Consider the following 25,782-nt stretch of genomic DNA (forward strand, 5'->3'; position numbering starts at 1 on the left):
GTTTTAGACTCTAACCAAGCTACTTGTTCGTTTATTAAATCCCACCCTTTCCATACTAAAAAAATTAATAAAAATTCCGATGCACAATATCTTTATTGAACTTCCGAGACTCTTAGAGATCAAATGCATGTCCTGTGGTGATCTGATCACACCTTTTTTGACACAAGACACAACCAACATGGTTAAACTACTTCAAATAGATTGATCTAGCACTAATCCCACCATCAACAGCTAAATCATGTGCACTTATGTAGGCAGATTCATCTGAGGCAAGAAATAGAGCAGCCTCAGCAACATGTTTGCCGTTCAGGGATTCTCCCTTGAGGTTAACTCGGTAACTTAGAAATCTATGAATCTGTTCTGGAGCCAATCTCGAAGAACTAGACACCATTGGCATGGCAATACACGCAGGAGAGATGCAATTAACTCTTATTCCATACTCTCCTAGCTCAACTGCAGCAGCTTTAACAAGACCTATTACAGATGCTTAGAAGCCATATATGCAGCTGGACCTCCTGTAGATAGTGTAGCTTCAATACTCGCAGTTCACATAATCGAGCCGCGAATTTTTCCAGCCACCATGGCCTTAGCCGCATGCTTAATAGCAAGGGCAGAACAACGAACATTTACTGCCATGGTTTCGTTGAAATCTTTAGCATCTATGGCTAGAATACTGCCTTTAAGACCAAGGCCCCCGGCAATGCTAAACATGATGTCAAGACTGCCATATTTCTGGATAGCATATGCTACGGTTTCCTCTACTTCTTTTTCGTTCTTCACATTGCAATGCTTGTACGTGGCTTTGTCATGAACTGATGGATTCCACGACCTGATGGCCGGGATCATCTTGAATGTCGGCAACCACCACAAAGTCTCCATGCTCCACGAATATTCTTGCTGTTGCTTCACCTATGCCACTGGCTGCCCCGGTGATTATTGCCATCTTTCTCTCTAACAGTCTAACCTGGAAATGTTTTCAACAAAAACTTCATAATGCGAAATAATTAAGTATTCCAGTGGCGTGAAATTAATTGCTTACTTCAGTTGAGTAAAGAGGTTAAGATAGAAAGTAACCTTCGGTTAGCCATCGATCAAGATTCGACAAAACTGTGCAAGAAGGAGATACAACATTTATAGGCAAAAAGTGTTTGTTGGGTAAGGACCAAATTGATATCCAAAGTTTTAACGGAAATGCATTTGATCCTTTAAGTGCGCAATCTTGATAAATTTTGGACATTTTATGTTAAAATGTCAAAAATTTATCAAACAAATGCTTGCAAAGTTTGTTTGCAAAAGAATCTCGCATTTGAGGAGGTTAATCCAGCTTGGTAGTTTTTTAATTTATTATATTGATTGATGGAAGTGATATTAGGGTGATACATATAAATACGCTTTTTACAAGATTACAACAAGCCAATATGGTGGAAGTAATATAAACAGATTAAAGCTTAATTAACAACAAATCAAGACGCAAACAACGGGACTATATATTACCGGTATGCTTAATTATACTATTATGTTATTATGGCTAAAGCCAAAAGTTTTTTAACACTACAAAGATTCCAATCCACATGTTGTAATTTAGATTATGTGACATCCGAAAAGAAAAAGAGAGGATTTAACTAAAAACCGTATAATGAAGAGGTTCAGCTATTTGGATAGAGTATTATTTAAAATATTATCTGGAATAATTGCTGTAGCACTTTTCCTGATATGATGTATGTGAGATAAAAAGATAGTTGGAAATATAAAAATGTGGGTTGAGAAATGTGTTTATAATGCAAGCGAAATATTATTTTGGATAATTTCACTATCCAAACAAACAGCACCGACTTCACTCTGGGGAATGAAATTTAATTATTCTTGAATTTCTTTTCTCTCCGACCATAAGACTTTGAATTCTGAAAGGAGGAATATTCATAGCCATGCAAAACCTCAACTAAATTCGAAAAGAAAACCCCATTCAGAATCTAAACTCAAATCTATAATAAGAATGCATCATATTTTGGGGAGGAGGAGGATAACTGGCTTGAAATGGTAGCCGTTGATGAGCCGACTTACCTAATTAATTCAGTTCAATCTAATCTAATTTTTAATACTTTTGACATTAAGGTAATTTCAGTATTCTCCAACTTAAGCTTGAAAAATCCCTTTCTACATGGGTGCTCGATATTGTGCTTGTCGTCAAGCTAAACATGGTTGATTATAAAACATTACGGCTTATATATACGTTTTAAAATTATAGTGTCTAGGCATGGGTTTTGTTTTAAAAAATAGTAAATCTTTTATACACTGACAGTGTATACACTAGCGAGTCTAAATGCATACCACATGCACAAAATTTAATGTTCAATTTCAAATTCAGATAATGTGACATTCATCCAATCCTATCAGTATAGAAAAGATTAATACTTAAAAAAGAGTAAAATTTTTATACACTAGTGTATACACTAGATAGTCTATATACATGCTACATATACAAAATTTGACACTCTTTTCCACTTTTACAACTACAAATAAAACTTCCAAAACAACGAATAACTTTCTCTCTTTTCGAAAGAATAAAAGATATACTCCTATTATTTTTAATGTGCATATATATACACAGTCTGTGCCTTTCTCACTATATATATAAAATGTGAGCAAGGGTTGATGTTCAAAAAATATGTCATCCTTTTGAATTATCATCTTAGCCTTATTGTTAAGGGCAAAATGATGACAATATAATTACAATTAAAAAAACTTAACACTGCAATTTCCTCTTCCTATATCAATACAGTTACTTTGATTCGATTTGTCCATGTTTATCTCATGGTATTTGAAAGACATGAAGACTACAGTATACCTACTGCTGCACTTCTTTCTTCACCATCGGTAAAAAATCACGATTTTTGTATCCAAAAGATAGGAGTGATCGTAGCCTTTTAAACATTTGAAGATTAGTTGGATTCTCCTAAGCATTCTTCTAATTTCTTTTAGGTTCGTTGTATTCTTCTCATTTTTTTTATTGTGATCTCGATTAGTATTGAATACAATTTACTTGAATAATCTGTACTTTCTTTTATAAATTTTCCCTAGCTATAAATTAGTAAGATATTTAGTTATCTTTTTCCTCTCCTACCAAAGAATTTATTTATAACTCATTCACATTTCATCTCTTTGCGCATTTTTCCCCTTTTATGTTTACATATTGTACATGTGTTTATGTTTCTTAGTGTATCATATGTTTTACAAAGTGCACGCACATTGAGTGTGTCCCACACAGACACTGGTATATACAAAGGATTAATTGTAATTCTCCATTTGCCCTCTTGATTACTTGAATTCATTACTTTTTAATTACATGTGAAGTGTCTTATCAATTAGCTCATGTTTCGTTGTTCAAAAACAACTTATTAAAACCTCATTTTGTTTATTATAAGGTCTTCTGTATGGTCATCAGAATTTAAGAAACAAAATAAAAAAAACTAGTCGAGCTGATAAATCTATTGCAAGTCATTTTAAGTTAATTTTTATATGCTTTTTCAATTGATTCCCTAAAAATGAAAAAGCTGCTCATATCTTTTTTTTTTTTATGCATTTGAGCTAATATAATGTGTCTTTTATCAGCACCTCATGCCGTTCTCGTTGTCCTTTTTCCTATCATCACAACCATTTATTATGATCAGAGCATGTGAATGAAAAAAAAATTAAGAAGAAACATCTTCTTCTCCCTCCGTATTAAGTCTAGTAAAACATTATTTTTGTTCAAGGGGATTTTCAGCAGCATTATATATATGAATTTTTAAGATCACTATTTGTCCATATCTCCCTTTTGATTATTTTTTTTAAGCAAGTTATTTAAAAAAAAACTTTACATGATGTTAAGTAACAATAACGATTTAGTTAACAACTGAACAATTTTCCATCCTCACACCGAAATTTTGTTGTCAAAATTTTAGTTTTTGATGCCTATTATCAAATTTTCAATTGAATATTCGTTAAAAATGTTTATGTAAATGATTTATTTTATTAGCTGCGCTTGCTTATCAGTACTATCTATAATGGATTTGCCAATGTTGATGACTCAACCAAGGGGCGGGCGGCTGTGTGGTAAGACACTTCGGTAGGAGTATTTAAGGTCGAGGCCTCGAATCTAACGACAGTCTCTGCTTTCCGATATTCGGGTGCCAGGCGAAATCCGCATTCCTTAGGCTACGTCAGCTCCACCGGGCTCTCCTGCACAGTGTCCATCTCCGCCATGAACAGTGAAAGCCAACCGCGTAAGATCATGCTTAAGATTCGAACCTTGCATTTTGTACTAAAGATTCACTTCTGGAGTCTTTAATAAAACATTTCTTCAAGAAGGTACAAAACAATGAATAAATAAGGATGATCAAAACAATTCAAAGGGTCGAGGTTGAAAAAAAGTGTTCTGCTGAATACAGTAAAAGATTTCTTAGTTTACTTTGGTTTCACCCCTGAAAATCATTATCATGCGTTGATGTTTTTACTTAGGCTTCTTCAAATTAAAGATGATCAAAACAATTCAAAGAGTTGAGGTTGAAAATAAGTGTTCTGCTGAATACAGTAAAAGATTTCTTAGTTTACTTTGGTTTCACCCCTAAATATCATTACCATGCATTGATGTTTTTACTTAGGTTTCTTCAAATTGGTTGTTTTCCCATCAATTTTTAAGTTCAAGAACTGGGAATTTCAAATGGGTTCAAGCAGATTAGTTCTTTAAACAGTGCCTTTGAATTATGTAGTTGGACTAGGACTTAAAGCGTTCCTTTATTGGTTGTTCTTTTTCTTCTCCAGCCGTCTTTTGGGCGGAGGCTTTTGTGTTTAGGGACGGTTATTTTGGGAGTTGGGAAGGATAAAGTGGAGGGAGCATAATTCAAATTCAGAATTACCTGGGGAATTTTGGTTAATTTTGATTGATACTTGTTTGGTTTCTAAAGCTCTTGAATTTTATTGTACTTGAAACTTAATTGCTCTGATGCGTTTTGGATATATGAATATTCAGGTGCCTCAGTTGATTAGTGACCGTTTCATCTCCTCAAGAAAATGGTATGGTGCCCGAACTGCGTCAGGGACTGTCGTGTAGACCGTGATCATGCTAGTGGATACATGTAAGTATATCTACTGCTTCCGTCAGTTATTTAGGCCAATTTGGCTTCTGAAATTGTAATTCCAGCAACTTGTAGTTATCTCAAGCTTTGCAATTCGTGAATGTTATCATTTGGTGCATTTCTTGCAGATGTTGTTCTGAATGCGGAAGAATACACTATCAAGATGTCTTCACAGATGAGCCCACATTCGTCAAGGGACCAGGAGGAGAGGTTTGCTTCTGTTCCATGTCACACTTGTGTGTGACCATTAAACTGAGAGAACATTGTATTTTCTAAAGGTTGCCTAAATAATCAAATTGAAAGGCAAATCCCGAAGAAAACGACTTAACAATTTTTATTTCATCATAACTTCTTTTGATGTTTTTGTGAGACGTTGTGGTTGTTAATTGCATTTTATGTCAATGCTGCTGATATAGTTTCTTTGGGTTTGGTGCAGAGCCGTTTGGCTGGCAGTTTTGTGAGGAGCATTCAAAGCGATTGTTCAGAATCATTTAAAAGAACATTAGAGAATGGTCTGTGCCTCTGTGTCCTAACTGCTGTTTCTTAAATATTATGGAACATATCTTGAGTTTGTCTTTGCCACCATATCTTGATGCTTTTTGCGTTTTTGTTTTCTTCAGTCTGGGTTGTATGTATTATGTCATCAAATTTCTTTTGTTGGACAAAGCTATGTATTCTCTTTGGTTGTATGAATGATCTGCATGCTCTTTTAATGCAGTAAAGGATTATTTTGTGTTATTTCAGCAGTCTTCACTTATCTGGTATCATTACTCTTTGCAGGAAGTAGGCAAATTAATGATTTGATGATAAAACTGGATATCCCTGACGAGTCTTTAGGTGCACAAGCAGCTTCATTTTATCGGGTTGGTTTTCGTATTCTTCCTTTTTCTTTTTGGTGATATTTCAATTTCCATCAGTTATTGGTACGCCTGAGATCTTGCAGATTGCAGTTGAGCGTAGTTTCACCAAAGGACGTAGAACTGCTCATGTTGCAGCAGCTTGCCTCTACATTGCTTGCAGGTCAGCTGCTCTCTTTTTCTTTCAGCAACAATTAGTCAGATATTTCTTAAAAATACCTTTGAAAAGTTAGTTTGAGTGATATTATGCCATTGACCTGATGAAGATAATTGGCATATATGCTGTGGTATTTGTTAGGAGAATATCAGTATTCTTGTAGATAATATTAGTAAGGGTATTCTTGTAAATAGTTGGTTAGGTTTGTACTTCTATAAATACTAGTTGGTCACTCATAATACGGGGACAAGATGTTTTTCTCCCAAGATACCTGTTGACATGGTATCAGAGCATGGGTAATAGACTTAGGAATGGATACCGAATCAAGGGAAGCAACAAAAGAAGAATATGACAGAGAGAGACGAGAATAAGAGACAAAATTAGAAATAGGATGAGAATAATCAGTATTCTTGTAACAGTATTAAAGCATCAACTTGCTAAAGCAATTGTGTCTAGCTCGGTTTTGGTAAATATTGATATTCTTGATACAGGTATTAACAGGCAAAGATTGAGTTGTGTATTTTTACAAGGCTTACCTTGAGATCCACTGACTTCATTATATGATGTAGTATCTTTTGCAGAAATCTAATCTGCTGTTTCTGGTTAGTTGTCTTAGCAGTAAATAAGGTTTCATTCTTATTGCAGGAGTGGTTGCAACTTTAGGTTCTCCCACATTTGCTATTTAGGTTTTTACTCATTCTGATAAGGTTTGACAGATTATTTGGGTTCCAATGAAAGAAATAATGGAAATTTGATAACAAGTAATCTGATTTCAACTAAGAGGTTTACTAGAAGATCTGTAGAGTATTTCATTAGTTAAGATTCCCTTCATAAATTAGTTCCAAGTTAACACCAAGTTAAATTTTCCCTCATCTTTGTCGCTAACAATAACCACTCAGCTCTTTTGTGACAACTTGCTGCCAACATAGCCATTCATAAACTCATGCTTTTTCCTCTTTGCCATTGTTATGTATATACAAGCAACTAAATACATGTAAAAGCTTTCTATGTCTGAGACTGGAGGGTGGACATATGGTTTCCTATAACCTTTGATATCTATCTATGAAAACTACTTGGCTATTCTAACGTAAATCAGGACAAGCAAAAGCAACTTTAAGCTATGTTGCAGTCACTTTACAGTGATGTGATACTTGTTTAGATGTCATAGTAACTATGATCACTAGTCAGCACGTCAACCAAACGTGTGTACAACTTATAAAATTGGAAGATAAATAGATTTGGTTTGAAACTACTTCAAGAAAATTTATTAATTACGGGAAAAAATGAATCCTCCAATGTCTATCTTTAAGTACATGGTTAGTTATTCTTAGTCACAATATTTATGGAGTCACAGAGTCAGCCTTACAAGTAGGGCTTATATTTTAAATAAAGAAATTAAAGAGGGAGGGACACCACAAATTAAGGGATGCTCTTACTTGATATACGGTATAAATATTCAAATGGCAGAAGGTTTGATTCATGTTGTTGCTAGGGATAATCCTAGTGGGCTGTGAAAGTAACAACTCGTGCAATTTGTGCCTGAATTATAATTTGTTTCTCTCCAGTGGAATTGGTAATTAATTTTTGCAGTTAATGAAGTTATTATTGCTAACATAATAGCTAAAATTCATTGTCTTAATTCATCTAAACTGTCCCTTTTACTGGTTATTAGATCCACAACCAATATTTTCAATTGTTTAATGCTGTAGTAGTTATTTGCATCTAAGATATTTCCTCCAATTAAATTGGGGTTTTACAGGTATATGTCCAAGATCTCATTTGTAGAAGCATTTTCACTTTCTTTTTCCTAATCTGTTTTCATGCTGTTCCAATATATCCTCCTGTTTTAACTTGTCTTTGAAAATTAATTGTAATGATGTACATAGTCACTCGCAGTTGAGATATATAAAGTATGGTGAACAACGTTTTCTTATGAGGGAGTTGTGCCCTTTTTGTTGGTTGATGCTATTAGTCCAATCTCTTTTGCCTTTGGACAATTTGGCAAACAAATTGCTAAAGCATGTTAACACGCTTGTCACCTGCTCTGCTATTGAAATTGGTTTGAATGATCTTCTATATGTCATCAGACGAGATTTAATGCTAAGAAGTGATAGATCAATTTATAACATATTAGCTCAAATGGGTATTTTGCAAGAACCATAAAGTAGCTCAACTTTTAGAAGAATTGTCAATGAATTGTCTTTTAAGGATAGGCTAAACTGTTCATAGTTGTCATGGGATTGGTCTTTAAAATGCAATCTAACTTTTCCCCGAAAATTTGAAATTCTTCTTTCCTTGAGTTATTACTCAGTTTTAGTATTATATAGGTGAAGAATTTGTCAACATTACATACATTCTTCTTTTTCTGTATCATTTTGATGATGAAATAAAAATGATATGAGGGAGGCTATTGAAGTACTTCAATACCCCTAGATCATTGCTTGAAAATATAATAGATTCAGTTTTGGGCTCATAGTCTAAAGACAAATATTAACTTCATGTATTTTGATGCCCTTGTATATGACCAAGTGTATGTTGCTGTGTATTTCCAGTATTTCTTTGTCTGACAGCTAATACCTCGTTATCTTTTTGTTTATTGTAGGGCCAATGACAAGCCATATTTACTTATTGATTTTTCCATTTGGTTGAGTGTAAAGGTGTAAGAGAATTCCCATTATGATGTCATATTTACTTGTTTTCTTGGTTTAGATTCCCCTTCCAATTTTTTTTGATGAAATTTACTGCTTCATACATACATCTTTAGTGTCTTTAGTTGCCTGAAGACTTTTACGTTTGTGACTAACAACGGTAATTTATGTTATAGTTATGTGTTGGGAGCTGTCTATCTACAGCTTTGCAAAGTTTTGAACCTTGAAGAGCATCCATTTGTTCAGAAACCTATTGATCCTAGCCTTTTTATGCATCGATTTACAAGTGGTAAGGTTCCAGTGTCTTTTTGAAGTTTTAACCATATTATGCGTTCATGTTATGTTGGAGAAATTTCAATGCTGTTCTTAATCGTAATTTTGGTGGAAGTTGAGTTATTTAGCAATTATTCATCTACAAAAAATGGATTGTACATAGACAGGCAAAAAGTAGATCGTACATAGACTAGATTAGTTATAAGGTAATGTTGGTTGCAACGTACTTATTGTGGGCCTTGTTTCTGGTGTCTTTATTCATTAATTTCTCTCCAACTTCAATGCTTTCGAAAAACAAGATCCTGCATTTTTTTCCTCTTTCTGATTCATCATTCTTTTCCTTCCATACAAGAATTTACTCTATCTTTAAATCACGTGGCATTCTTGACAGAACTCAATGGCTTATCCATTTATAGGACCTGAATATGTTAAACTAGCGGAATTGAACCTTTCTTCTATGAGAATCAAATATAGTTAATATAAAGAGAGAGGAGATGTTTGTTAGATCTACAAGGGATTTTATCAAGGTTCTTATATGGTTTCACCTCATTGCTCATGGTCTGACCAACTTTAAGTACAATCATCAAGGATGCTAGTTACTCTTATTATTGTCATTTTTGTTTGCATGAATATATTTTTGAGGTCATTGGTGGGAAGACTCTCCTCAAACATGAGTTATTACTACAGTAGAAGTTCCAATCCAATTTACTTTTTGGTTAAATTGGAGAAATATTTGTTTCTTTGCAAGTTCAATGGTTGGTGCAGGTGCTTTGTTGCTCCCATTACAAACATTGCGTGATCCCTCCTCATAGTCACGTCTTATATTCTCGATCATTCAAGTCCTACAACATACATTGTTGAGATGGTTTAAAATAGTTAGTATCACCTTCCTTTTGTCATTGCATGCTATTAATATTTATATCTGCATTAGCTTTAATGAAAGGCGACTATAAAAATAAGGTTTGGAAGACAGCACTGCAAATAGTTGCCAGCATGAAGCGAGACTGGATGCAGGTTTGCTATCATTCTTTCATGCAGTTAACATATTCTTCTTTGTTGTGCGTTGGCTATTGTATGAGGTGTTGATGAATTATTAATTTGGTTTACATCCTTTACAGACAGGCAGAAAACCAAGTGGGATATGCGGTGCTGCATTGTACATCTCTGCACTTTCACATGGGTGTAGTTACTCAAAGTCAGAAATTGTAAGTGACATTGTGTTGCCATTTCTAAATATTTCTTTACCAGATTTAACCAAACACTCTTATATTCTTACTGGAGCTCACTTGAGTGACAATATCACAAATGATAATTGAAGAAATTGTTGTGAAGTAATATGCTATTCCTCCATCCCTATTGTTTTAAATTTTTTCATTTGATAAGAATTCTGGAAATGGATGTCCTGCAAACTACAAACTGAAGAAGTTAATTTGTCAGTGTGTTAGCATTGTTGCACAATTGTTTCAAGTTTATTGCTGATCATGTGTTAAATAGTGATGTTTCTGGAACATGGTAATAAGTTGTAAAGAAGCTTATACAGTTCCTTGGTGTAGACTCTGTCAGTAGGTTCGCTCATATTTCACCCCCCACCCCCGGCAACGCTCTCATTTTTGCCTGCTATGGTTGGATTTTGTCTATCATGCCTCGTAGATATATTCTGTACTCTATCCTCATGACCTTCTTTTTTATCTAAAATGATGCAATTTGAAGGGAAGTTATTTAGTGCTGAAAATAGAGATTCTTGCTCCAGATTCTTCTATTAATGTTCAAATCTAACTGATTTTTAAGGTAAAGCTGACTGAATTCATGCTTAAAAAAGGCGTAAAAAAAGTAACTAAAAAAGTGATTGAGATTCACATGCATTTGCATGAATTTCTAACTTATTTACCCTTCCACTGTTTTTAGGTGAAAATTGTTCATATATGTGAAGCAACACTGACCAAAAGGTTGGTTGAGTTTGAGAATACAAAATCTGGAAGCTTAACAGTAAGTTCCTGCTCTTCCAAGCATGATCTGCTAGCATCGAACCTTGTAGCTTATGTAACAACAGTAGGTTTCTTGTGACATAGCAGTTCATTTACATAGTGGCATTGAGATGGATCATTCTGTACTACTGCCACATCCAGAAAGTGTCTTAAGCAAAGGCATCAGGGATAATGTATTTACTGATCTTCTGTGACAGGCTCTTTTTGTTCCTTTTTTTTTTTCATTTTTTTTCCCTTCTCATGTCAACAGTTAGCCCTTTACTTATTCAGGTGGAAATTAGAAGTTGCTATTATCCAAGAATACATTATTGCCTTGTTAAAGTTATACTGGTATAATTTGGAAATACTACATGAGCCAGCATGAAGTTCCAGGATCTCACTTTGGTCCAAACCTCTTATGCTATTAGATTAGCACTTACAAGTGGTTTCATTAAAGAAATGTAAGCATTGCCTATTGTCTTTCTGAAGGTTTACAGTCACAGGCTACAATGGTTTAGTGTCGTCATTTGAGTATCTGGGATAAAATATATAGTTAATCATTTGGGATCTCTTCTAGGTTTGTTCTGATTAGGAAGGATGGTTTTATGGTCTTTGATTTTAATTTAGCAATGAGTTTTAGTCAAGCATCTGCAAAATGGTTTCGGCCCTTGAAATGATGGTTCTTTGTGTTGCAAAACTTGGTGCAAGGGAGCTATAAAGGAGATGCAGACGCTAATAGCATAATTTGTATTTTAGGTCATCTTGCTAACCCCTGCAGTCATGGGAATCGTGTATGTAAATTGAGGTATATTTTTAAATGGTTCTTGCTTTATCACAATCATGATTTATAATAACAGTTTTAAGACCAATCCAGACTATCTTATTCTTCACTTGCTTCCCTGTGCAACTTATTTGGAGTGTTTCTTTATCAATCGATCTTTTTTAATGACCTTGATGTTGGAAACTGTACTTCTATTTGGATGATGACAAAGATATGAATAAAATATGGGCTGTTAAGGATGTTTTTGGAAAAAATCAAGTCAAAAGGACATATTTGTTATGTGCTACGAGAATAGTGATGTTCGGAACAGTTGTTATTTCAAAAGGGCGAAAGGAATAATAAAAGGGTTAAGGTGCTTTTCTCATTGACAGGGAAGTGGCAGCAACTGCAAGAGTAAGATTCTAGGGCATCTCTTATTTTTTCTTCCCTTTTTCTTTTTTCCTACTTCTTCAACTACCTTGCTTATCATCTCTTATCAACATAAAAGGAAAGACACTGTCAATAAAAGGCATTAGCCATAAGGCGGTTGCATGCTGTCGCTTGTGGTTACGAAGGTCTGAAGCAAAGATAATGGATTTTGTCCTCAATCCTTGTTTCTATAACCTTTGTGCAATTAAAAGCCACTTTTAAAATCTTGGTACCATGAGACTCCTGGAGTTGTAGAGATTGTTCACTATATAAAGCAGAGTGGCTTGTTTCTCTTAAGGCTAATATAGAGGACTGTCTAAGATAGGCTAACTATGGAAATTTGTGGAGTGATGTTTTGGTTGTCTTTCCTTTTTAGTTTTGGAATAGTGGATGTTGTTTGTCGTTTATATTGGAGGTTTCTGAAAGAGATATTTGTGAGGTCTGAAATATGCATGGGAGATGGTGGAGAGCAGGTGGCATTAAAAGGACCTAAAACAGAGTTAGTCATAGCCCATGTTGAGCATAGGTTTAATCTTTTTTGGGTTTATTACTTTTGGATTTTGTCATGTTTGGCTGTTGCTTGAAGTTAGTTAAGATTGATGTTAAGAAATTATTGGATTGACTTGCAAAAATTTTCATGATATAAAAATGGAATTTGTCTTTACTGATGGAGGATTATGTAAAAGAGGAAAATTTATTTCACTCTCCTTTTCTTTGCCTCTTGTCTCTAGAATTTCCATTTGTGATCGGTTTTCTTAATATGTCTTGAGGTTCATACTTCCTCAACACAATCTCTTTGCAGATTGAGGAATTCAATCAGAATGCTGAAGAGTTTGAAAAGGAGAATCATTCATCCACATCACCAGATGTATACCTGCAGGAGTCTGGCAAAAAGGAAGTGCTTTGCCAACACAAAGGAAAAGAACCTCATTTTGCTCATGGGCTTTGCAGCAGCTGCTATAAAGATGTGAGTTCTATGCCTTTTTTCTTCCTTTCCTGTAACTTTTATTTTGAAGTGTGATTAATGCTCTTCTCATATGTTCCAGTTCATTGAACTCTCTGGAGGACTTGATGAAGGATGTGAACCTCCAGCGTTCCAGGTTGCTGAAAGGGATAGATTAGCCCGAGCATCTGCTGAGAAGGTTGGGAATCAAAAATTCTTGTGACCATTGGTGGTGATATGATAAGTGCTATAATAAAATGTGACTATGTAGTAAACGATTAGAGACACCATCTGAATGATACTATATGATAAATTTAATAGCTTAAGTAACAACTTTGAGCTATCTTGTTAAGTGTTTCCCTGATAATGAATAAATTTTCTCCCTTGGCACATTAAAGGTCATGAAATCACTTAAAGAGTCAATATCAACTGTGGAAGTTTTTTGGAGCTTCTCATTTCTTGACTAATTTTTCAGTTGAGGTTGTCATCAATTAATAAATGCATAAGTAAACAATGACTTGCCTCTGTATAATCTTAGAGCTTTTAGATAAGGTTGTCATTTGTATTGTACAAGCTCAAATTTTAGTATGAGATTGTAATTTAACATTGTATAAAACAAGCAAAGGCCTCTGACACAGCAATTTAACCTGCACATGAGAAGATAAGATTTCAACTTATACAGTTGATTTATTTTTTAAGGATTATTTAGCTAATTGGAGGGTTTGCAGCTTCAGTTAATGCCAAAATTCAGCTGATGAAACTTTGTTGTTGACATAACCAAGCACTTGAGAATATTTCTATGGAAGAAAAAGTTTAATATGCATATGCTTTTTCCATATGCATGAGTACTTAATTTGAAATTTTTTTTAAATTTTGGTACTCTGACCTAATAGAAGTTATTTGTGTAGGAAGGAAGCACTGATCAGGCAAATCAAGATAGTTGTAACCATGAGAAAGAAGCGGTGCCAGTGTCAGCAAGTGCTTGTAAGTGTCTGATGGTATTGGTTTGAAATTCTCTCCCACCTGGCGGGCCTATGTTGTTCTTACCTCTGACTTTTGTCCTTATTCCGGCAGCTGCCCCTCAGAATCTGAACAAAGGTTGTGATGACACATTTAGCAAAGATGATGATATTCCACCTGTCACAGATGAGACAGATAACCTTTCTGATATTGATGATGTAGAGGTGAGTAAATCAGTCAGAAAGGTGTGCGCATAACCCAATGGCTATGCCTATGGTTTTCCTTAAGGGAATAGTTTATTCTAGTTCAAGCGTGATACAGTATTGGCCTGACCTTGGCACCGTTGCATAGTTCAAATATACCTCATTCATTTCTTGCGCACTCTTTTTGTTTCATTATTATTTCTTTAATGATGCTCTCTGTTGTTCTTCCATGGGCATATTTTTTGTGTAAATTTAGGTATGACTCAGATGGCTGAATTCGCTCATTTATTGAGGGGGACAAATTACTGATAATGTAATAATCAAAGTTTTTGTTTCACACACTCATGATTTTGTATTGCAGGTCAATTCCTACCTTAATAGTAAGGAAGAAAGCCACTATAAGAAGATTATCTGGGAACAAATGAATAAGGAATACGTTAAGGTGAATGAGATTTTCTGACGTTGGTAACTTTTGTCCATGATTTGCTGAAGCAGTTAGAGAACAAGCTGTGAAATTATTGATGAGAAAAGAGTGTTAACTGCTAAATGTTTTCAGGAACAAGCAGCTAAGGAAGCGGCTGCTGCTTTACGAGATTGTGGTGAAGTTACAGATGATGTCCTTGCAGCACGGAAACTTGCAGCTGCAGCTGCTGCTGCTGTGGCAAAATCAAGAGATGTAAGTTGCTATGTACATAGTTGGTATTTTCGAAACATTATCCTGGACATATTTATCCCAATCAATTGGAACTTCTCTGGAGATAGAATGTCTGTGAAGCTTCTGTCTTGATTTTTTTTTCTCTCTCTAACTGCACCAAACCCCCCCCCCCCCCCCGGGGGGGAACCATGAGAGGGAGGATATAGTTCCAGGTTTTGACAGCAATGGATTACAAGCTATGAAGTGGTGGAAAATGTGCTATAGATCCTATCAAAGTAGAGTTTGTTTAAGAAGCATACATATCATATATGGAGATATCCATTTTCAAGTGGACTTGAGTTTATGTTACCTTTCATCAACAAATGTGTTCTTCTCTTGGAGAAGAAACAAACTCGATCTTATTTTGGTACTAGGATATCCTTGACTCTGACATATGTTGCACTGTAACTGGCTATTTGTCAATTTCTCAATTACCTTAAAATGTTTAGCAAATATTTTCAAATGAATGACAATTGAAAGTGATTAATTAAGGTATTTGCATTATAATATTTGTGGTGGTTCTTGATTGGTGAACTTACTACTGCTGCACCTTATGGACTCCCAGCAACAAAAACTGAAGAGAGCTGAATCTAAAAATGCTGGCCCAGCTCCAACTGCTGCTGAAGCAACCCGTCAGATGCTGATGAAAAAGGTATGCCACACAAGAGACCTAATGGGATTAGTTTATGAAAAAGATTATATAGCAGCAGACTCTTCTTGTTCTTTTCTTATCCAAAAACTGTGAAATAGGATTAAGTTCTACTCATATTTTTTTCTTTATCACACTTCTTCAAGTTTTTCGGTTTTCTATGTTTTGCAGGGGTTAAGTTCGAAAATTAATTATGACGTTCTGGAGAAACTATTTGATGAGAGTGTATGTCAATCTTTATGACTTAATTCCTTTTACTAGCTTTCTTCTGGAATATATCCTGTTGATTGATAGTCCTTATCATTTCAGTTAATTTTAGCCATCAAGACTAGCTTTTCACTTCTGCTATATTTGGACAAGATGCAAGTTACATTGTGGCAGGAAATGATACTTCATTCAACAAAATTGATTTCACATGCCAGAACTATAAGTGGTGGCCATCTGTTTTTGATTAACATGAAAGCGATAATGCTTAACGAAGTTTTTGATCCATAACAACTAGTCTAAGATAAAAGAAATGGTTATTTTCCTGAACATTTAAGAGGCTTTAACTTACCTATATGCATAATATTTGTGTATAATGTATAATGAGAGCACAAAGTTACCTGAATCAGAAGAAAATCATTTGTGGGGAAGAAAGAAGTCTGATATTCTATTTTCTCCTCTTTTAGAAATTCAAAGTTGGTTTTCTTCACCAAACATTGTTGCTTAGTAGCAAAATGTCAAGTTTCTGATAGGATCATCTTAAAGTTTAGTGCAGAACATGGGGAAAGAATGGAGATAAGGCTGTTTGGATTGAAGTTGGACAGCTTAGCAGATGTAGGATAACTTAAATGTAATGTGGTTTTTGACATCTAATCGGTGCTCCTTTGTTTGAAATAATGAAAGATCCATTGTGTTAAGCTCTGTACTTTTTTTCACCTGATTAAGCTTTTTCTGTTAGAAAAGGTTTGGGCTCTGTAGAGTGGATAGTCCATTTTCGCTTCCCAGATTTTGAAGACTAGTTATAAATCTCGCTTTCATGCTTTCTCCGTTCCTGAATGTGTGTTCTTTAATGCGCTTTAATTACATCCTCTAGCAACTGTGGTATTTTTAGTCCATGAAAGATTGCGCTACTCCGACAATAATTATAATTCAAAAACATAATAACATTTCTTGAGTTCAATCTTGTAGATCAGTATTGAGTCAAGTTTTAGGAAACGGGTTCACTTTGAATTCAACCTATGCCGAGTCTAGTTGAGCTACGTCGAACAATCTCAAAACGAACCAACTGCAGTCGCAGGGCTGGATAATCTTTTTTCTGATTAGGTATTAGATTCAGTTCTTCTCCTGTTCTATTTGGTTTGGAAGGTTTGATATATCAGCTTTGGTAAGGAGAATGTAGTTTACTTCATTACTGATTTCGTTCAAAATGTGTTTCTTTTGCCAGCCTTCGGTCCAATTATGGCAAGTGTTTCTTTGCTTGATCTTATATTTTTAAGTTTGTATTTAGTTCTCTTAGTGACTTGTACAAGAGTTTATGTCTGTGCAGTCGCCTCCAAGCACCAAAAAGCCTCGTATGGAACCTCCCCGCAATGACCACAATGCCTCTGGAAAATATGCAAACAAGAAGGATAATGAAGCAGAATGAACAATGTTAATAAGCAGGAGCTGAACGAGGATTATATGGAAGATGATATTACCATAGAAGTAGATGAAGAGCAGGATCAAAATGAGGAAGAAATGTTCTATGGTGATGAAGATGATAATGATAATTTTGATGAAGATTGATTTTTTTTTTTTATAGCATCTTCATAGTTTTAAAGGAAAAGAACGTGATTCTTGTAAAATTTTCAATGCATTCTTAAATATCCTCTCTTTCAAAACGAGTTCTCTCTTCCTTCTCCCTAGAAAAACTCTCTAATCAAAAATTTCTTCAACTTTTCTACGGGAGAGAGATCGGATTTAGTTGATCTTTCCCACACGAAAGGAGCATATCTTTAGTTTCTTTTCATTTGTATAATTAAGTTTTTTTTAAGATTTTTCTAATGAAAATTTCTTCTCTTTTAAGGTTGTCTAATGAGAGTTTTCTTCTCTCATAAGCATTCTTATTGAGAGTTGTAAGTAGTTTTTTCAATTTTCTTTTACTAGATCTAGGTTTCTTCAAATTTTAATTGTCAAATATAGAATTTCTTAGATCTATTTGATAGATCTCATCGTAATATTTTTGGACTTCAAGCAATTAATCAGTAGATTTGGAGATTGGAAGCATGTACAAATATTCTTGGATTATAATTATTTTATCTTTTTTCAAAATATTTTTTGAAACTATACAATGTAATTTTTATTTGATCTTCAAATTTGCGGTATCCATTTTTTAATTCTTTTTTTTTAAATAATTTTAATTTTTTTTCTTTGATTGAGCATATGTTTGATGATATAACTTTTGTTATTAGTACAGATTTTAATAAAATGAGTATGATGTTTGAAAAAAAAAAGAATCATTAGTGATTCTCCAGTGGCGACACAAGCTTCGTCTCCATAGGCATTTTGATCCGACTGTTGAAGTTATATGAACCGGACATCCAACCGTGTGTGTCATATAGAAAAGAAATGTCAAAATCAGATTTCCATTTCTTGTCCTACATTATTCTTAATAATTTCTTCCAAAAATTCTATATCGCGTGTTTCATCATTAATGAGTCTTTTACTACAGACAAAATATTTGTCTTGACCCATAAATTTTCCTAAATCCACTGGCATTATCATGTTGTTAATCATAGAAAAACATTAAATGTGTTTGGATAGAAGATTATTTGAAATAATTACTGTGCTATTTTTCTATAATGTGATGTATATAAAATAAAAAAATCAATTGGATATATGGGTAAGGTAATGCTGTCTGAGCTGTTAATTAGAAACCAAATTCTACACCACAAATTAATTGAAGAAATGGTAATCTTCCACGAAACAGCACAAAAACATTGACGCAGAAGAAAGAAACTTGCTAAAAGTTGAAAATTCAACCGGACAGGAAAATTAGGGGAAAAAAAAAAACCAGACAAACAGAAACAACCAATTCCTGCCAAATAAAAAACACAGACATAAAAACAAAACAAGTTGTTGAGGGTAAACCCAAAGGCCCACCTAAGTCATTGAGGGTCCCCAACCAACTCCAAATTCAACGCTAATCAACACACGTATCCGTGCGAACCGTACATTCCAACCAAACTTAAACCAAGCAATATGGTCATTAGATCAAAGTTAATTTGGAAGAGACTGCATGAGCTTGGGACGTATATTATGGTTTGCGTAGATGCATGTACGGATGTACACTTATATTCATTAAGGCGCATTCTCCAAATCATTAAAGTGCCTAAGCATTGTTATGGAGGTGATTTAATTATTTAATACTAAATTAATAGCTATTTGATTCTAGAATAGTAATCGCATCCCATTCACAAAAATTTCCAGAGCTTATGCTTTTCTTATAAAATGTTGAATTTTTTTCCTATTCTCGTTTTAGAAAATTTGCCAAACAACCAAATATTTGAGCAAATATTTGAGCAAATAAAACTATGCAAATTTAAAAGATCTTAATTTGTTTAAAACTGCATGAACTAGGATACTTTTGGATTCTCTCATAGTCTCATGTGTTGGATATTTTAAAAAGACATTTTAAAAATAAATTTACATAGATAAGTGTCATCTAGCCACAAAATGTTATACAAGGAAATAAATTACCCAAAACCACTCAGAGAAATTAGTCTTTATCGTTCATCTTTACGATAGATTTCATGAATAGCTTAATATATTAATCTAACATGAGAGGGTTCAGGTATTAATTTTTCTAGAAAAGTTTCAAAATATTGGGGCGTAATAATTGTGATAATGTGTAATCATATGATAAACTAAATGTAATTTAGATATATTAACAAGTCAAACAACCAAAAGTTAAACAAATTAAATTAAAATTAATTTATATATACTGATATACACTAATAATATATACATTATCACGATATTACGGTTGTATGTAAAATTTGGATTTCAATTTCAAATTCAAATTATATGTCATGCATCCAATGTAGAGGTAATATTGAGTTCGAGTAGCACCATGCTCGAACTCGAACTCGATTATTATTAATGCTCGAATTCGAACGAGTATATAAATTCGAGTTCAAACTGGACTCGACGTAATGGAAATTGAGCTTGAACTTGACTTGTTTGAGCTCAAGTAAACTATAAGCCTTATCAACCTCGAGCTACTCTAGCTCGAATTCGAGTTTTTTTTTCTTGTTTTTAATTTTTTATATTTTAGATTTATCAGATTATCATTTTGCCATCTATCACTTCTTTTTATTGAACATTATTTCATGTAAATTTATTAAAATATGAATCCATAATAACCATTCCATAAATTCAAATATATAATATATAAATAATATAAATACTCAATTAAACTTCTCCAATATTCGAGTAGTTACTACTGACGCTCAAACTTAACTCGTTACATCGAACAAGAAGTACAAGAAGTTCGAACTCGAGTTCTATTAAATTAAATTTAAACCAAACTTTTGACCAACTCGCGAAACAAGCTTTTGACCAACTCGCGAGTGGTTTGGCTTGCTCACACCCCCAAATCCAATACATAGAAGATTAATGCATTAAATTATATACAAAATGAAAAACAAAATCTGAGTAGTTATTTGCGTGCCTCAATCCTCCGATAGTGACAGTGACCTCGCATTCTATTGCTGCCCTCAATCTTTTCCTAATATTCCCTTTTAATTTTGTCTGTCTCGTCTTTTATTGACTTTCGCAAAAAGTAGGCCCTACGCTTGGTTTTCCCCCTCCTATCACCGCCCACCACACTCCATCCCCACAAGCGTAGGGCCAATCAGCATCATTAAAGTGGGGCCCACAAGGCTTGCTTACGCGCACCCGCATGCTGTAAAATGGTACATTTCGTATATTTGTACGTATAAGCAAAGCCATTGAACCCTTTGTATCATTTTATTGACTCTTTCCGCAGTACTGATTAACGTTTTCAAAAGCTCCCTAAATTTTCAATATTTGTGTCATAGTTGGACACAAACTCCATATGGGATTTAAATATTGCTCTCTCTTTCTCTCTAAATAAAATGATAATCATTATTTTATGGCGAGAGAAAGAGAGATAGATTTTGAGGAAAGATTATTTGTTTTTTGTTTGGGTTCTGTTTCTTTTTTCTTTTTTTTTTTGAAAATCTTTCAAGAATAACAGGTTTTCGTTTTTAAATTATCTAATATGATTCGTGATTATCCTGAAGTAATGATTGGTTTCTTGGCGTTTGGTGGTGGATATAATGATGGGTGTTTCTTTGCTTTCAAGCTAATTGGGTATTCCCTTTTATTTTTCATCAATTAATTTTTTTTTTTGTTTTTTTGTGTAATATTTTATTAATTTATTTGGTTTTTGGGGTTGATTGTGCCTCTTTTGGCTTTTCCAGGCTTTGAAGGAAGGTGGAGAGTTTGACTTTGAAGAGAAAGAGAAAGGGAGGGTCGGTTTTGGTGGAGATTTTGACTCGAATGCAATTGGGGTTGATCAGGTCAGGTTTTCCTATTGATGGTTCTGATGTAGAATGATGGGCTGGAGATTAGAATTTTAGATCTTTCAGCAAATTGATTCAGAATTTTGCTGGGCTTCTTTTACTTTACAGTATACAATTTATTTGTTCACTGATTTTATTTTGATGGGAGTGAGGGAATTGGTACTTTTATGGGACTCTGTAAATCTAGAGGAACTTTTTGGCAAGAAAATCTTGATTTGAAGCTTCCTTCTTCTCAGCTGAAGAAGGGGGAAGAGAAGAAGACTGGATTGGCGTTTGGATATCAGGTGTTTTAGTGATTGTTAGCTAAAATGGAGGAAGAGGCTAATTCTTGGATTAGGAGGACAAAGTTTTCTAACACAGTTTGTCATAGATTAGATTCATCAAGACTGGCCTCTATTCCGTTGACTATTAATCAGAGGGGGAGAATCCCAGTTGCAAAATCTAGGCTTGCTGTTACACCTTCTGCTGCTTATGTTAATCCTAAACAAGACCCTATTGTTAGTCCGTTACAAAGAAATCCCACGACAAACAAGCAGAGGGCTGTTTCCCCATCCCCACAAACCAAGCTTTTGGATACGTTTAAGGAGGCAAAGCAGGCAAGGTCTGTTAAGAGGAGACACTCAACTCCAAATTCAAGAAAATCTGAGAAAGGACTTGTTGGAAAGCTGTTTCATCATAAAGATTCTCATAAAGATTCCCATGAGCAGAAGCCAAATGGTTCTAAGTCTCCATTGAATAATAGTCGTCTGAGGCACTTCTCAGCTATGAAATTTCACGAGAAATCCAAGGGCAAGAAGGATTCAGCCTGGACTAAGTATTTTGATCACGGTGGAGGAAGGGTGACCTCAGTGGAAGCAGCTGATGAGCATATGGTTGATCTTTCTAAGCTGTTTCTTGGCCTAAGATTTGCTCATGGTGCACATAGCCAGCTTTACCATGGCATTTACAAGGATGAACCTGTTGCTGTGAAAATTATTCGACTTCCTGATGATGACGAAAATGGAGACTTAGCTGCTCGGTTGGAGAAGCAATTCAACAGAGAGGTTACTCTGTTGTCCCGTCTCCACCACCCAAATGTTATAAAGGTAGTGTGGAATTCTCGTTTGCCAGTTTGATTTTTTCGTCAGTCGTGACTGATTATTTGAGTGATAAGTTCTTATAGTTGATTCAACGTGATGAAATATTAATTAAAAAGTTGGTATATATTGATAAGCATGTTTCGTGAGAACTGATCTTATTGTTTTGACATCAAGGTATGTTTTTGGTTTTCATTTGGTTCAAAATTTCCTTGTGCTGCAGTTTGTAGCAGCCTGCAGAATGCCACCTGTATTTTGTGTTATCACAGAATACTTAGCTGAGGGTTCTTTGAGATCATACCTTCACAAACTTGAGCAGAAGCCTATGGAGGAGAAATTTCTTCCCTTAACAAAGCTAATCACTGTGGCTTTGGATATTGCTCGTGGAATGGAGTATATTCACTCACAAGGTGTTATACATAGGGATCTCAAACCAGAGAATATTCTTATAAATGAAGATTTCCACCTAAAAGTTGCTGATTTTGGAATAGCTTGTGAAGAGGCATACTGTGATCTTCTTGCTGATGATCCAGGTACATACCGGTGGATGGCGCCTGAAATGATCAAGCGCAAGTCCTACGGCAGGAAAGTTGATGTGTATGGCTTTGGACTCATTTTATGGGAAATGGTTGCTGGGACTATTCCCTATGAAGATATGACTCCAATTCAAGCTGCTTTTGCTGTAGTAAACAAGGTATGCTGCTAGGTTACTTTATTTCTTGACTTATATGATCTATTGTTGTACAGATTTTAAATTTTCATGATAGCTTATATGCGTATTTATATATGCTTTTCTTTTCCCATTTTTAATCTCCGTGCTCCTGAACGTGCCCTTATCTTTTATTTTGAGTTGATTTTAAAGTAGATGAATGTTATGGAAGAAGTTGTTACAGATGCGGATAGTTTTCTCCCATCTGGTTTGAATTTTGCTTTGTGAATAAAAAGAATGAAGCTTGTCAATCTAATTCAGATGATGAAAGAAAATAGGTTTGAGAGATCCCAACCAATAAGCATGTTAAATCTGACAAGTGAATGGAAAGTCCAGTGTGTCGAAGCTCAGATCTTGCTCTCTGAATTTGACATGCTTGAAGTTGTGTTATTATCACCATCGCTATAACAAGTAGTATTGCCAACATTACTTGGTTACATTGGTATCTTCGTTTTGCTCTATATAAATAGCACAATCTTATGCAGAATAGCTTGTTCTCTTGACATATTAAAGGTCATGCTATTGAATGCAAATATCATGCTGGCATAGCCTAATTGCCTTCAAGTGAATAATGAAGTCCTGTTATTGGTCTTCCTATGTCACCAGAATTTTGGAGATGACTTTTCTCTATGGTATTTTGATGTTGTAAAAACAACATTCACCCTTTGTTTTCTATATCGGGTTCTGGTGTGAAACAAAAACTGAAATTTGAATGCTGCAGTACTTTGTTGGTTTGACATAGAAATGTTCCTCTGCTTCTTTGCTCTCTAGATCCTTAGAAGATTTTAACATGTGGAAATCTTGTATGTCTTTTATTTCATGTAATTGTATTAATGAGCTCTCTCTGGGATTTTCTAGAATCTACGGCCTCCTGTCCCAGAGCGTTGTCCTCCAGCAATGAGAGCTTTAATAGAGCAATGTTGGTCTTTGCAGCCAGACAAGAGGCCTGAATTCTGGCAGATTGTGAAGGTATTAGAGCAGTTTGAGAGTTCTCTTGCTTCTGATGGAACCCTGAATCTGGTTAACAATCCAATCTGTCAGGATCATAAGAAGGGGCTTCTCCATTGGATCCAAAAGCTTGGTCCACATTCAGATACATCATCAATGCCTAAACCTAGATTTCAATGAATTTTGGATGATTTGTAGCTTCACTTAGATCCCATTGTAATTATAAGGTTTTTTTCTCAATTCTCTTTGCGGTTTTCATCCCTTTATCTCTGAGCCCAATGTGAATGTTAGACTGTAGGCAGTCATTCAAATGAATTATCGTTTGTACTATCACATTATGGATACAAAGGCCATGGTTATCAAATTCTGAGCACAATAGTTGTATTTCATGATTACGAAGGAATGTGAAAAATTTTGGATTTTCTGTATAGGGAACTCCAAAGTCCAACCTCCCTCAGGCCTGTCTTTATTCACTTTTTCTGTTATTTGTTTACTTATCTAAAGGTGGTTATTTTGGTTTCTCAGCTCCATTTTTTTGTTTGGGGGGTTCTGGCAGTCCCTAAGTGAAGTTGGCGTTAAATGTATCTACATCTTCTTCCTTTTACAGTTATTTGATTATTCTGGAAATTAGACTGACAAAATATGAATTTTTCTGATCATCTTAAAGTTTTGAGTTGTGAAAGAAGTACTTTCATGTCGAAGTAGGCGTCTGGGTAGGCGAGCATAAACAGACATTTTACTTGATGCCTGTGAAGATCAACCTAATTCCTTCTTCCAGCTGTTACACTTTCACTGGATTACCACAGCATACAACACCTGGTGCATTTGAAGGAGAGTGACTTGAATGTTATTGAAGCATGATAAATATTGCTTTCATCTTATTTCGTTGCTTAAGAAAGAGATCTTGCTGAATTTTGTTCCTTAGCAGCGGTCTGCAACTGTCATTTGTTGCACCGATCACAAGCATCTTATGGATATGTAGATATATCCTCCTTTGACTTTGCATTCTGTGTCAACATGGTAAAATGATGCATGATTAATTATGCTTGCGGAAAGAAACTACTCGTTAATGGATTTTTGTGTCCACTTTGTTGTGAATGAAAAGTTTGGTAGCGATTGTTCTGCCTTTGGTTACATGATTGCTAGCGCCACTCAAACTTTTAGGCCCTGTTGTCCTTTTCCCTCTACCCATCCTTTTTATTCCTCAATTTCTATGTCTTAGCCTGTTGCAGTCTCGCGGACTGTGCTCGTAGCATGTTTTCCTTCTCTGGTTGATGGTCTTGAGTTTTGTTACACGAGTTAACGTTCTTTTGGGAGCAATTGCACCGGCTAGAGCTTTGGATTCATATGCATGGATGGTCAATTTCTAGTGCTTTGGAAATGCAGGTGGAGCCTATGACATGGTGCTAAAGGTGATGGTTACATGCACCTCGCAGGACCAGAAAGAAGACCTCGTTGCATTGCAATCCTCTTTTACATTTATTCAATTGCATGATTGCATCCAAGTTGCACTACTGGCTTTGGCTTTTCTTTGTGACTCGTATTAAATTTTTGGCTTGAACTGTAGGGGTCTTGCAACACACTAGTTTTTGCATCACGGACAACAGGAAATGGAAGCAAATATCACCTCATCCGTTGCCTCCTAAGAATGTGAACCTGGTGCATTTAGGACCACAATGGATATTAATAGGCACTGGAATTCAAGTTGGGAGTTTTTTTCTGTAATTTGTAAAGATATTTTTAGCTCTCTCATTCCTGGCCACTTCTCTCGTTTGGAGAGAGAATTTGTTAAAGAGAGTGGAAGGAGCACCAAATTTTTGTTTTC

General features: G+C 34.9%; 2 protein-coding genes and 1 pseudogene across 10 annotated transcripts; 2 read left to right on the top strand and 1 right to left on the bottom strand.

Annotated features, from left to right (window-relative positions):
- Positions 1-187: 187 nt before the first annotated feature.
- On the bottom strand, positions 188-4,294 carry LOC113728566 (short-chain dehydrogenase reductase 3b-like; annotated as a pseudogene).
- LOC113730980 (transcription factor IIIB 60 kDa subunit) lies at positions 4,055-17,516 on the top strand. Of its 8 annotated transcripts, none has more exons than XR_003458447.2 (21): positions 4,055-4,262; positions 5,009-5,114; positions 5,243-5,324; positions 5,551-5,626; positions 5,895-5,977; positions 6,058-6,134; positions 8,731-8,787; positions 8,953-9,065; positions 9,981-10,063; positions 10,168-10,254; positions 10,955-11,035; positions 13,005-13,169; positions 13,249-13,344; positions 14,054-14,129; positions 14,220-14,329; positions 14,670-14,750; positions 14,865-14,984; positions 15,568-15,654; positions 15,823-15,876; positions 16,825-16,959; positions 17,183-17,516. XR_003458447.2 is itself a non-coding variant. In XM_027255992.2 (20 exons), exons 2-20 carry the CDS (start codon positions 5,050-5,052, stop codon positions 16,482-16,484), a joined length of 1,671 nt encoding a protein of 556 aa, XP_027111793.2. In that variant the 5' UTR covers positions 4,055-4,262; positions 5,009-5,049; the 3' UTR covers positions 16,485-16,553. The 8 variants fall into 8 exon arrangements, 5 of the variants coding, with proteins under 5 accessions (XP_027111793.2, XP_027111797.2, XP_027111795.2 ...); XR_011840215.1 differs by having other exon boundaries at positions 17,081-17,278; XR_011840216.1 differs by having other exon boundaries at positions 16,830-16,959; positions 17,183-17,278.
- Positions 17,517-20,645: 3,129 nt separating this feature from the next.
- Positions 20,646-24,385, top strand: LOC113730982 (serine/threonine/tyrosine-protein kinase HT1). Of its 2 annotated transcripts, XM_027256000.2 has the most exons (5): positions 20,646-21,012; positions 21,123-21,221; positions 21,461-22,309; positions 22,524-22,994; positions 23,868-24,385. In XM_027256000.2, exons 3-5 carry the CDS (start codon positions 21,533-21,535, stop codon positions 24,135-24,137), a joined length of 1,518 nt encoding a protein of 505 aa, XP_027111801.1. In that variant the 5' UTR covers positions 20,646-21,012; positions 21,123-21,221; positions 21,461-21,532; the 3' UTR covers positions 24,138-24,385. The 2 variants fall into 2 exon arrangements, with proteins under 2 accessions (XP_027111801.1, XP_027111800.1); XM_027255999.2 differs by having other exon boundaries at positions 21,123-22,309.
- The last annotated feature ends 1,397 nt before the right edge of the window (positions 24,386-25,782 follow it).

The sequence above is a fragment of the Coffea arabica genome, chromosome 2e (genome assembly GCF_036785885.1).
Source record: "Coffea arabica cultivar ET-39 chromosome 2e, Coffea Arabica ET-39 HiFi, whole genome shotgun sequence".
In the NCBI taxonomy this organism is placed as follows: Eukaryota; Viridiplantae; Streptophyta; class Magnoliopsida; order Gentianales; family Rubiaceae; genus Coffea; species Coffea arabica.

Coding starts and splice junctions, on each gene's coding strand:
- LOC113730980 (XM_027255991.2), top strand. CDS start 5,050: ATGGTATGGTGCCCGAACTGCGTCAGGGACTGTCGTGTAGACCGTGAT. Junction 8,788..8,952: donor ATTTGGTTGAGTGTAAAGGT/GTAAGAGAATTC, acceptor TTTATGTTATAG/TTATGTGTTGGGAGCTGTCT. Junction 15,655..15,822: donor GTCAGATGCTGATGAAAAAG/GTATGCCACACA, acceptor TATGTTTTGCAG/GGGTTAAGTTCGAAAATTAA.
- LOC113730982 (XM_027255999.2), top strand. CDS start 21,533: ATGGAGGAAGAGGCTAATTCTTGGATTAGGAGGACAAAGTTTTCTAAC. Junction 22,310..22,523: donor ACCACCCAAATGTTATAAAG/GTAGTGTGGAAT, acceptor CTTGTGCTGCAG/TTTGTAGCAGCCTGCAGAAT. Junction 22,995..23,867: donor CTTTTGCTGTAGTAAACAAG/GTATGCTGCTAG, acceptor GGGATTTTCTAG/AATCTACGGCCTCCTGTCCC.